Source organism: Panthera tigris, chromosome A1 (genome assembly GCF_018350195.1).
Source record: "Panthera tigris isolate Pti1 chromosome A1, P.tigris_Pti1_mat1.1, whole genome shotgun sequence".
In the NCBI taxonomy this organism is placed as follows: Eukaryota; Metazoa; Chordata; class Mammalia; order Carnivora; family Felidae; genus Panthera; species Panthera tigris.
In genome coordinates, this window is record NC_056660.1 from 88,474,177 (window position 1) to 88,485,443 (window position 11,267).

Genomic DNA, 11,267 nt, shown 5'->3' on the forward strand with positions numbered 1-11,267 from the left:
TAAATATCTCTATACAAACCACAAAAATTACAAAGAACACAATGACAGCAGAAGGGCAGTCATCCTTTGGGGTTGCAGCCAACATGAGCCGCTGCTCTGGAGCTGAGGCTGGTTGCCCAGCTGCAGCAGGTGGTTGCTCCAGCCCGTCCATGACCTCGCCAGCTGGGGCTGGAGGCTGCTCAGGTTGTGGGTCCACCAAAGGGGCAGGTGGCTCTTCCAGCTCCTGACAGTGAATCAGAGCTAGGACTACCACTTCCACTGGTGGGGACGCTGCAGGGAGGGTCACCACTTCTTCTAATTGCTGAGCTCCAGAATGAGTGGTGGCTTCAGGCAGCCTGGGCTGTGAAGCTGCAGTGGGCACCACAGAGATAGCGGGGGCCAGCTCCTGAGGGACATCTGGATCTTGCTCTGGAGCTGGTGCCATAGCTTCAAGAATAGAAACTGTCATCACCATGATTGCCATTCCATGGCCCTTCCAAATAAAGGAAACCTCTCCCGCAGACATTGTCATCTGAGTCAAAGAACCCACCAGGAAGAATTCTCCCCAGATGGCAGGCTAATGGAACAGTGATATGAGACTATGCACTCCTCCTAGCCCAACCGCAGTCTCAGGAAACATGCACTGTGTGGCATACCCTGTCCCCTCCTCATGCCCACATCTCCCACACAGAGTCCTCCTCACCCACAGACTCTGGCTCATTGGGCTCAAGGTATCTCCACAATGAGAAGAGAAAGTGGGCACGGTGCTCCAGCTCTGAGCCTTGCATGTTCAGCCCCACGTATGCCAGCAGCATTTTCAGGCTGAGGAATTCTGGGGCTGGAAAAATTCCTCAGGGTAGTAGTCCATCCAGGTGCCCAAAATGGAGGAGATAGCCCTGGCGATACAAAAGTAGCCAGAAGAATCAGGACGGGGTGCTCCTCCCGCACTGATGTTCAGAACATCCCTGTTGGACCTGGCCTCTATGCCTCCTGCTCCTGGCTGTCCAGAGGCTGTTCCTACACCTTGTCCACCTGTGATTTCAGAGTCCTGCTTGAGATAGTTTAGTCACTGAAGAGGGGCTGGCCAAAGTCTTTTTGACTGGGACCCATTAACCAATGATGTGGCCAAGTCTGTCCTTCTTGGGGAAGCCAGACATACTCCTTGGTGTGTCGACCTGCCTACCTCCCACTTGAACTGAACTCCGTGCGTGAGTGGCGGGGTGGTGTCAGGATGAGTCAGTGCCTTCACTGCACACACTAGTGCTCCATGAAAATCTGAACAAATATGGGACAAAGGGACTCTGTCTCTTACCTGGGCTTGCTGGGACCCTCCTCATACCTTAAACGTGACGACCTGTGCCTATATGCTGCCTCATTCACTCAGTGCACATGTGGGTGTCCTCCCACTGACACTGGTCTCCCACAGGGTGGGAGATATCTGGTCCTTGAACCCTCACTGGGTCTCCTGAACACTTGCTAAGCACGCACTGTTGAAGTTCCATAAGGTGGTGAGCGTGCTGCTCCCCAAAACCTTTAATCTGGGTCCCCTGGTGGGGGTGGAGGCAGGGATGGGAGTGGGAAGGGATAGGATTGGACTCTCTAAGGGGCTGACTCTGTCCTCTGGTGCCCTTTTCTATTTCACTGTGCCCACAGCCTATCCTCTAACCTACAGGACAGGACCCCTTTCCTTGCTTCCAAACAGAAGCCCTCAGACATTTGCCCTCTCACAGGACTCTCAGATTTGTGGGATGCTGGGTCCTGCAGCCCCTCCCCCCACAGTCCCGGCACTGCCCTCTTGGAGAAGGAAGGCCTTCTAGCATGACCTCAGCCTACTCACATTTTCTCCTGCTTCCAGGGTCCGCCATCCTCCTCAGTGTCAGGAAGGAAGCAGCCATATCTGGAGGAGGCCAGAAGGGCATCATATAAGCTGTCCTGTGGATACTACCTCTTGTCGTATCCAGGGTCACTGACTGCTGACTAGAATGGAGCTCTGGAGGGGAGGGTGCTGTCTGCTCTGTGCATTGGATCCCAGTCAGCTCCTACAGAAGTGCTTGCATGTAGTGGGGCTTCCTGTATGTTTGATGATTTTTAGGGCCCCATTCCACCCCATCACACATATTGGAGTGGGCCTGGGCCTCATGCTTATTCCCCGGTATTTTGCTCTGGTTTGCCCCAGGATTCATACCCCCACATGGAGCCTCACATCTCATTTTCAAATGGGAAAACAGCCCAACTCAAGATCTGGTGAAATTGAGTGATGAGGCAAAAACCTCATTATGGGGTAGAGGACAATGATATCCCAGGGAAGACACAGCCCTGCCAGCAGACCTTTCCACAGGGCCAGGGTCACTTTCCATGCAGGGCCCCACTGTGTCCCTGTAATTATTCTACCCTGATCAGAGAAACAAACTGAGACTCAGGAAGGCTTGGTGAATTTCCCTAGACTCAAAGCCTTAAGGGGCTGAATCAAACTGGGCTGCAGAGGGCAGGGTGCTCACCTCATAAACAATAGTTCCAGGACCTGTTGGGTGGTAGCAAAAGCTCTGTACGTGCCCAAGAATGTGAAGAAGCAGGTGGGGTCTCTCCACAGGAAGGCAGGCACCAGGTGCTCCACTCGCTGTTCCAATAGCATCCAGCCTCCTTCGATGGTCTCCTCCACACAGTTCTCATTCTCATTCACGGGTGCGGCCTTTTTACCCTGAGGTAGAACAGAGGAGGGACACAAAGTCAGACACAGCACCATGGACATCAGGAGGGTTGGGGTCCAGAATGCAGACCAAAACCTCCAGCCCTGAGTGACTTGTGGCAAGAGTGAGACCTGGGTGCCCACAGTAGGAAAAAGGATCTTGGCATTCACATGAGAATTTGAGGTGGGGAATGACTGAACACATTAGGATCTGAGGTCAGATTGTTAGAGGAGTATGGACAGCACCTCCCCGCATTAACAGTATCGTCCCTGTGATTACCAACAACACACTCCATTCTAGAGATCAGAAAACAGAGGCATTTCCTGGGATGGGGTTGGAATCAGGATAATAGGACATGTAGGATGCTCAGTGCAGCACTGTGACATGGCAAAAGAAGAGAATCATGTGAAATCACCACAACTGTGAAGGGCTGAATGGGTGTGGTAACCAGTATCCCTTCTGGAATGTTGTCTAGGCAGTAAGGCCCCTGTTCCTGATCTGGAGGGGCTCCAGGGATGTTTTCCTTGGCAACCAAACTGAAGGGCAACAACATAATATCATGAACTGCAAGTCCCTTTTGGAAAATATCCCTGTTCATCATGATCATGTGCCAGATGTGGAGAAGGTATGGAAGGATGCCCAGGCCAACAGGAACACTTGGAAAGAGGAGGTGGGAAAATATGTACAATAGTGCACACATGCTCTAGACAGAAGGGGACGTGAAATGGTTTCAGGTCTCTTTTCTGATATTCCTACAGACATGTGGAGAGTGACTTTTTGTCTGGCCATGGCAAGGGCTGGGCCATGAGAACATGTTTGGGGAGGAGATCGGGTTCCAGGTTCATCTGGGGACAGGAGTCTATGAGGGAGTCCAGGGGAGTAGCAGTGTGGCTTCTGTGCCCTGGGATCCTTTCGCTGCCTCTGGGCCCTGGGTTTTGGGTCTCCCTGGTCCCTGCACTCACCCTGAGCCAGAACTTCATCCTGTTGGCAGCACAGGGCTTCCTCCTGTCCTTCAGAGAAGTAGAGCAGGGGCTCTCATCATTCAGCTCCTGCCCCATCTCTGCAGTGCATCTCTATAAAGACAATGCCCAGCAGCCAGGCAGGAGGCCTTAGAGCCCTGTCTGACAGCCTTTACTTGTCCTCAGACACTTGTGACTCCATTCCAGACATACAACACCACAGTGTGCACAGACCTCCACCAAAAAGGAAAAAGCAACACATCTTCAGGGCCTTTGATTAACTCTGGGACAGGTTAGAGGCACCACAGGGATCTCTTTTCCCTCCTTCCCATCATGGTGGCCATGATGGAACCACCAGGTTGTCCACTGCCATCCAACCTCTTCCAGTCCAGAACAGGACCTCCCCACATGTCCTGCTTTCCCTGCAAATGAACAGGAGGGGTTGGGGCTGCCCAGGATGGCTTAGAGCAGTGGCCTGACTTGAACTGGTCTGCTCTAGGCTGCTCTATGTACCTTACAGGACCTCCTGAAAAAGAGCCTGAGGCATCGTGAGCGTGGGTTAAGGAAACTTCCAATGTCCGAATAATCCTGCACACTGGGGTTTCTGGAAACCAGCGCCCCTGTAAGTCGAGTAACAACAAGAGAACATCTCTAACTGTCACTGTCTGTGACTAGATGAGCCTGGTATTGAACCTTACTAGAACATGGTTGCCTGGTTACAGGGGTTCCATGTTCTGTTATGGTCTCTGATCAAGGAAGTGACTTCACTGCCTAGGATCCTCTGAGTCCCCTCCTGCGATAACACCTATGAAATAGTGCTCTGGTTTGCTGACTGCTCATCCCCTTCCTCCATGAAGTGTCACATGTGTACACAGTTATACCAATGTACCCCTCTCCACAGCCCCCTGCGAAGGTCTGGGTGCAGCCATGTTCCCGGCTTTGAGACATGTCTGGGTTCAGACACAACTCCTCATTCTTCCGTATCTGACCCCAGATAAGCGATTGTGTGTCTCAAGGGTGGTCTGTGTCTTTCCTGCACAATGGAGATTATTCTAGCATGTACTTCCTCAGGATGTCCTCAGATATATGTGAGATGATACCTATGAAATTGGAGGAGTGGTGTAGGAAATTCATCCAACCGCATTTACTTCATCTCTTTACCTCCTCTGATTCTGCTGTTCGTCAGGTATCACCCTACAGTCCTTACTGGTGTGTGTTTGTGAGTGCGTGCGTGTGTTTGCGTGTGTGTGTGTATGGGGTGTTGACTGGAGCTCACTTTCTGGATGCCCAAAAGACAACAACCCCCCCAGAAAGGGATGGCCAAAACCTTCCCAAGAGTATACGCTCTCTAAATTCCAAAGCAAACCCTACAGAAGGGATTGGAGCTGTGGCCTAGAAGGTCACAACTCACTTTTACCTCAGATTTGCCAGTTGTGTGCCAGGAGCCATTCCCTCCCTTCCCACTGGGTACAATGGGGACAGGGTGGCACTCAGTGGGTTGCCGTGGCCTGGGGTCCTCCTCAGAGAAGAACATGCTGGAATGTCTCCTGTTACACTCCTCTTCAACCTCACCCCCACGCCACCTCCATGTCTGCACACAGTTATGCTAACACAACCTTTTCCAGAGCCCCCTCAGAAAACCTGCACCAAGTCAAGGACCCCACCTTGAGGACATGGAGTTGGGTTCATGCTTGGTTCTTTTTACCAGCCTGTATTCTGGGCAAGGCATTGATCCTGTCAGGGTCTTCATTTATCCTCCCCTCAGTGACTCCCTGGGATCCCCACATCCTGTGGACACATCCTTGTGTAACCCCCTTTCAGGAGTGTGGTCTAGACTTAGTGATTCACTTTTGTTCCACAGAAGATGTCAATGTAACCCAAAGCCCCCTCCAAGTTTTGGTGGTAAAATGTCCATGCACAGCCTTGGCTCACTCTGACCTGTGTTGTCTCTCAGATCCTCACACCGGGGAACAAACCCCTGTGTTGAATAATGACACAGACAGGTACACATAGCCTAGCCCTGAGAGACAACAGACAGGATATGAATTCTGCCATACCCTGAAGTGAGCTCAGGGGTTGAGTGAAGCAGGTCCTGCCTCAGTGCTGACAGCAGCCCCAAACTCCTGAGAGGCTCTGTCAGGAGCCACCAGATGAGCATTGCTGAATTCCTGGTCCCCCGAGACTGTGAGACAGTAAATGTTTATGGGAAAGCCACTAACAGTGGGGGAATATTGTCACACAGCACTAGTAGCAGAGTACTGAAAATGTCCTCCTGCCCCAGGCCCTGGCCCTCCTTACCCTCTCTCTCTGCTGTCCTCCCCCACTCCGGTCTCCCTGGTCTCCTTTCAAATGTCCACTCTGACAACACCGACCTCTGCCTCCGAGTGTCTGCACCACTGTGCCTTCTGCCAGGCTACATATACTCGGATTTGTGCAAGGCTGACTCGTTCTTGCACTGCTGCAGGAAATATTAATGTTTCCTCAGCACAGACTTGTCAGACCCACACCTAGTGGAGCTCAGGACCCAGTTGTAGCACCTCGATTTTTTTCTATGGAGTCATTGCTCATGTCATTCCCATTTTTGTTTCATGTTCTTTCCATCTTCCTATCTAGACCTTCAGCTCCTGGAGGGAAGACCTGGCTGCCTTATCAGCACTGGCACTATCTGAATGCTCAGATATTCATTCCAGTGGCTGAATGAAGAGGTAAGGGGATCCATCCTACCATTTAGCAGCTCAGTCATTATAGCCTAATTTACTTGGGTCATTTTTCAATACTTATTTTACTGATTTTGAGTCAACTGTACTCCTAACATGGGGTGCAAAAGCAAGACTCCAAGATCAAGAGCCTCTTGTACTACTGACTGAAACAGCCATTTTTAAGGGAACTAGACTGATATCGAAGTTAACTTGTAGGTTACCATTTTGTAGGTATATTAGGTTATGCTGGATTACTAGAGAACTCCCCAAAATTTCTCTAGCATGTCCCCATAGGTTCCCCCCATGACAATTCTGGGTGTGTGTTCAGGTTGGAGTTAAACTACTTCATGTGGTCACTCAGGAACCCCGAGTTCCTCCATTTTGTCCCTTCTCCCTCCCTAGGATATCACGTAATTTGCAACTATCAACACATGTAGTACGAGAACAGAGACATGCACATGGGAGGATGTTATTGGCCAGGTCTGGTTTGTCTAAAATGTCCATCTTTACACTCATTCCTTGCCTGTTTTTAATATAATTTATTGTCAAATTGGCTAACACATAGTGCATATACAGTGTGCTCTTGGTTTTGGGGGTAGTTTCCTGGTGGTTCATCATGTACATACAACACCCAGTACACGTCCCAACAAGTACCCTACTCAGTGCTCAGCCTCCATTTTCCTCTCTCCTCCACCCCAATGTTCTTTCTTTGTTTTAAAGGCAAGGAATTTAAGTAATGATCTATGAGAAAATATGTCCCACAGGCATAGAAACAGTATCATTAGATCTGCACCACAAAATATACAAAAGGTAATTCCTATGACTGAAGGAAAATATTCTACCTGAATTACAGATTACATGAAGGAAAAAAGAAGAGTAATGATATATGTGTGCGTGTGTATATAAATGTATATATTCATATAAATAGTATATATTTGAATATGAATATATATACATGAAAATTAATGTTTACTAATATATATGAATATTTTAAACAGTGAATTATCATTGCCTTCTAAAAATAAAAATTAGTAAAACAATAAGTTAACAATAATAATTAGTGAGCTTGCAGACATATAGTATTAAGATATATGACTGCGAATAAAAAGGCTGGTGGTTGATAAATCAATGTAGTCCCTCTTGAGATTGACTGTTTTGAAGTAGGAAAACTCCTATACACCACATGGCTGTAAGTGTAGGGTAGATATTAAAACTTCAGCCCAGTTAGCCAATTAAATTGAAAGAATCACATATATTATGTACACTTACGCTTAATCACCCCACTCTTTATTTCCGATGAGGTCATGATCTCTCGGTATTGAGAATGCTGAGAGACAGAGGAAGTTTGAAGAAAACCCCTTGTCTCTTGGTGCTGGTGACATGGAGAGAGCTATTGTGGGACCCCATGTTTTCCTAAGTGTTCCCAGTCCAGGAATATTACAACTCTACCTAATTCCCCTGCACAAACCGGGCTAGGCAAGGAAGTTCTGGCTGCCGCAACTTCCTGTGAGATTTGGCCCAAGATCTCTACAGATTTGACCTAAGATCTCATGAGATTTGCCCCTAGATATCATGACATCTATCATCAGGACAGAGTTAGCCATTTGCCCTGACATTAGAAGAAACACAGACTGCCCTGAAGGTTCCACAGCCTGGGAGAATCAATGAGGGCTTATTGTGTGTTCAGAGGAGCCAGGTCCTGTGCACTTTCCTTTCCCCCACACCTCCTCACCTCCTATTTCAATCCCCTCTAGCTCCACAGAAATAAAGGGCCACCAGGCGAAGTCTTCCGTATTTTCGTGGTGGTTGTTATCCCCGCTGCTCTTAGAATGCTGGATGAGTTGGTCATGGACCCTCTGTGAGGACAGGAATAGAGCTCTCACTCAAACATGAATTGCTGAGAACTTCCAGTCTTGATCTTAGATTTCCAGCCTCCAGAATTGAGAGAAAACACCTATCTCTTAAATCCATGCAGTATGTGGTATTCTGTGAAGGCAGCCCAAGCTGACTAATGTGGGTGTCACTCAGTCATCGGTCTCAGCATCTTATCCTACCTGGGCATTTCCAGAATCTAACTCAGTTTTGTCTATATTCCAGAACTGGCACTCACAGTCCACTTCACCCTTGTGAAAAACGATCTGTGAATTTACATTTTTTAAGTTAGTTCTATGCCCAATGTGGGGCTTGAACTCACTGACCCCAAGATCAAGAGTCACATGCTCTACCAATGGAGACAGCCAGGTATGACTGACCTATGACTTCTCACCTGGTTGATGATTTCATAGCACAATTTATTACATGTAGGAATGACCTAGACCAAAGATCTTCTTGGATTTTCTTTTGATCAAGTTTGACCTCAAATATCAACCTAGAATGACCTGGGAAATCTGGATCCAGATTTTGCAGGGTGACTCCTTGACCCCACATGGCATGCTCTTCTTTTTCTCTTGGGAAATTTCTGTGCTTCTGACTCTTCAGAACCACAAGACATGTATTTGACTGCTGTTGAGAGACCTGGGCTTAGTCTTGGGAGACACAGTTGAAAAGGAAAGAATCCCCAGAATCAGGGCATGTTGGGGTATATGGAATTATAGAGGATGTTCCTGTGGGAGGAAAAGAAGCTGAAGATGAGAGCCCCTCTCCCATTCTGCTTTTTTGAGGGCCAAAACCTTCCTTTCATGGGAGCAGCAGAGGAGACACTTCGGGCAATAGTAAAAAATAATAATAATAACTTATAGAAGCAAGGATTCAGTGCAGCCTCTAGGTTTGAGGGCCTGGAGGCTCTTACATAGATGCCAAGCCAGTGCAGCAGAAGAGGACCTCAAAGTCCATGAAAGGTGAGTTCACCAAGCAGATAAGGAGCTCTTTGCAGATAGCCGGAGCGTGCTTAGTGAAGGTAATCTCGCAAACGAAAACTCAGGTGGGAAGAACATGCACAGGCCAACGGCACCGTGGCCTGAGGGAGAAGACAGTCTGTTCCAACACGTGTATCTGCTCACAGCCACCAGTTCCATTTGGTCAGGCACAGGTACTCTGCTAATCTAGTTTTGCTTGGCTCCGCCTTGAAGTCTTCTTTTACACAGGCCAACACAGGAAAGGCTGTGTCAGCCTGAGGGGAAGATGAGGGAAAACTTTCCACCAGCAAGAGAACCACTAATCTTTCTCCCTGTTTGATCAGATCCTGGAGAGTGCAACATTCATGGCCACCTGCCCCCCAACCCTTCCCCCTCAGGCCTGGGCACAACAGGCCATAGGCCAATGTTGGGGGAAGGGTGACCAAAAGTCAGGAAGCCCTGTGCATTCAAGATGACACCTGCCTTCAAAATTTCCACGTACTGAACATCTGGGTGCCTGCTTCTACACTGTGGGTTCTGAAAGCAGGACCATGGCACCCCTCGTGCCTCTTGAGAGAGGCGTACAAGGATCCCAGGATTGAGGCAAGGGCAGGTCTAAGGGATACCATCCCACCTTCCCCTTTAGACCCAGCTGAGAGTTCACAGCAGGAGGTGAACGGGGTTCCAGGCACACCTCATCCCTCTCTTGAGTTCCTCCACAACTGCACCTTGGATGAGATTTCTGCAATCCAAATCAGCCCTTGGAGGGAAAAAATCCATGTCTTGAAAACAAAGCAAAACAACTATTCCGAAGACACTAGAAGAATCTGGTCAATTTTATGGTCATCAGCGGGGCACTTCTAGGGTTCTGATTTGCCTATGTCTTGATTGCGCTTCTATATATATATATATATATATATATATATATATATATATATATGAACCCTCTACCTTCATTGCCCTCTTTTAGCTTCTCTTGGTCTTTTTTCTTCCTACCATTCTCCTTTGAGCATGTATTGGGTCATTATTCTGGCTGAATTGCCAGATTCTTTGTCCATTTACTAGGCTTCATGAGGTACTACATCTTTGTGAGATCTGCAAGATCATTTTGTGTCCATTTGTGTGGTATTTGTGTTGTACTTTCCTATGATCCTGTTGCCAGAGATTGATTCTAGAGCTGCTTTAGTTAAGTGGGCTGGGTTGTTGGTGCACTACTAAAAAAGAATGAGTTCAGTGGTAAGTATATTTTGTTATGAAGCCCTTGGCTTGCCTCCTATGTCTTCCCCATTGTGTCTTACTTGAATATTCAGGACACTCTGTTCTATAGGTGTGATCTGACTAGCTCTATCACAACCTTCCTGTGGTCCTTGTCATATGCAGATAAGATAAGCCAAGAGATTCACATTGAGTTTTCAGTGACATTAAAATCTTTTGACAAGGGCTCCTGGTAACCCGCAAATCCTCACAACAGTTGTGGAGATGCATACTGTAATTTATATTTTTTGAAAACTGTAAATGGGATGCCTAGGTGGTTCAGTCAGTTGAGCGTTTGACTTTGACTCAGGTCATGATATCGCGGTTTGTGTGTTGGATCACTGAGTTGGGTTCTGTGCTGGGCCTGGAGCATGCTTCAGATTCTGTGTCTCCCTCTCTCTCTGCCCCTCCCCTGTTCATGCTCTGTCCATCTGTCTGTCTCTCTCTCTCAAAAATAAAACGTTAAAAAAAAACCCTGAAATTGAGGTCAATGTATTTATTGTAATTCTATTTCACATTAACAATCTTCATCTCATCTTGTTAAACTTGTCAACATCTGTTTGGGTAGTGTCTCAGTCCATTTGGGCTGCTCTAACAAAATAGACCACAGAAACTTATTTCTTATGGCTCTGGAGGCTGGGAAGTCTAAGATCAAGGCTCCAGCATGGTTGAGTCCTATGAGGGCCATCTTCCGGATTCATAGCCAAACACTGTGTCCTCACTTGGTAGAAGGAGCAAGGGGTCTCTGTGGCATCTCTTTTATAAGAGCACTAATCCCATTCATGAGGGCCTCATGACCTACTCACCTTCCAGAGGTCCCACCTGCTAATACCATCACATCAAGCATTAGGATTT

The 11,267-nt window shown here is 47.9% G+C and overlaps 1 protein-coding gene across 5 annotated transcripts; it reads right to left on the reverse strand.

Annotated features, from left to right (window-relative positions):
* On the reverse strand, positions 1 to 4,278 carry LOC122237322 (ral guanine nucleotide dissociation stimulator-like). Of its 5 annotated transcripts, XR_006215739.1 has the most exons (6): positions 4,139 to 4,278; positions 3,629 to 3,739; positions 2,478 to 2,677; positions 1,817 to 1,876; positions 683 to 875; positions 1 to 426 (listed from the first exon to the last, which is right to left on the reverse strand). XR_006215739.1 is itself a non-coding variant. In XM_042981422.1 (5 exons), the coding sequence occupies exons 2-5, from the start codon at positions 3,722 to 3,724 to the stop codon at positions 327 to 329; spliced, it is 456 nt and encodes a 151-aa protein (XP_042837356.1). In that variant the 5' UTR covers positions 3,725 to 3,739; positions 4,139 to 4,278; the 3' UTR covers positions 1 to 326. The 5 variants fall into 5 exon arrangements, 4 of the variants coding, with proteins under 4 accessions (XP_042837356.1, XP_042837374.1, XP_042837370.1 ...); XM_042981422.1 differs by lacking the exon at positions 683 to 875; XM_042981440.1 differs by lacking the exon at positions 683 to 875 and having other exon boundaries at positions 1 to 441.
* Positions 4,279 to 11,267: the final 6,989 nt, after the last annotated feature.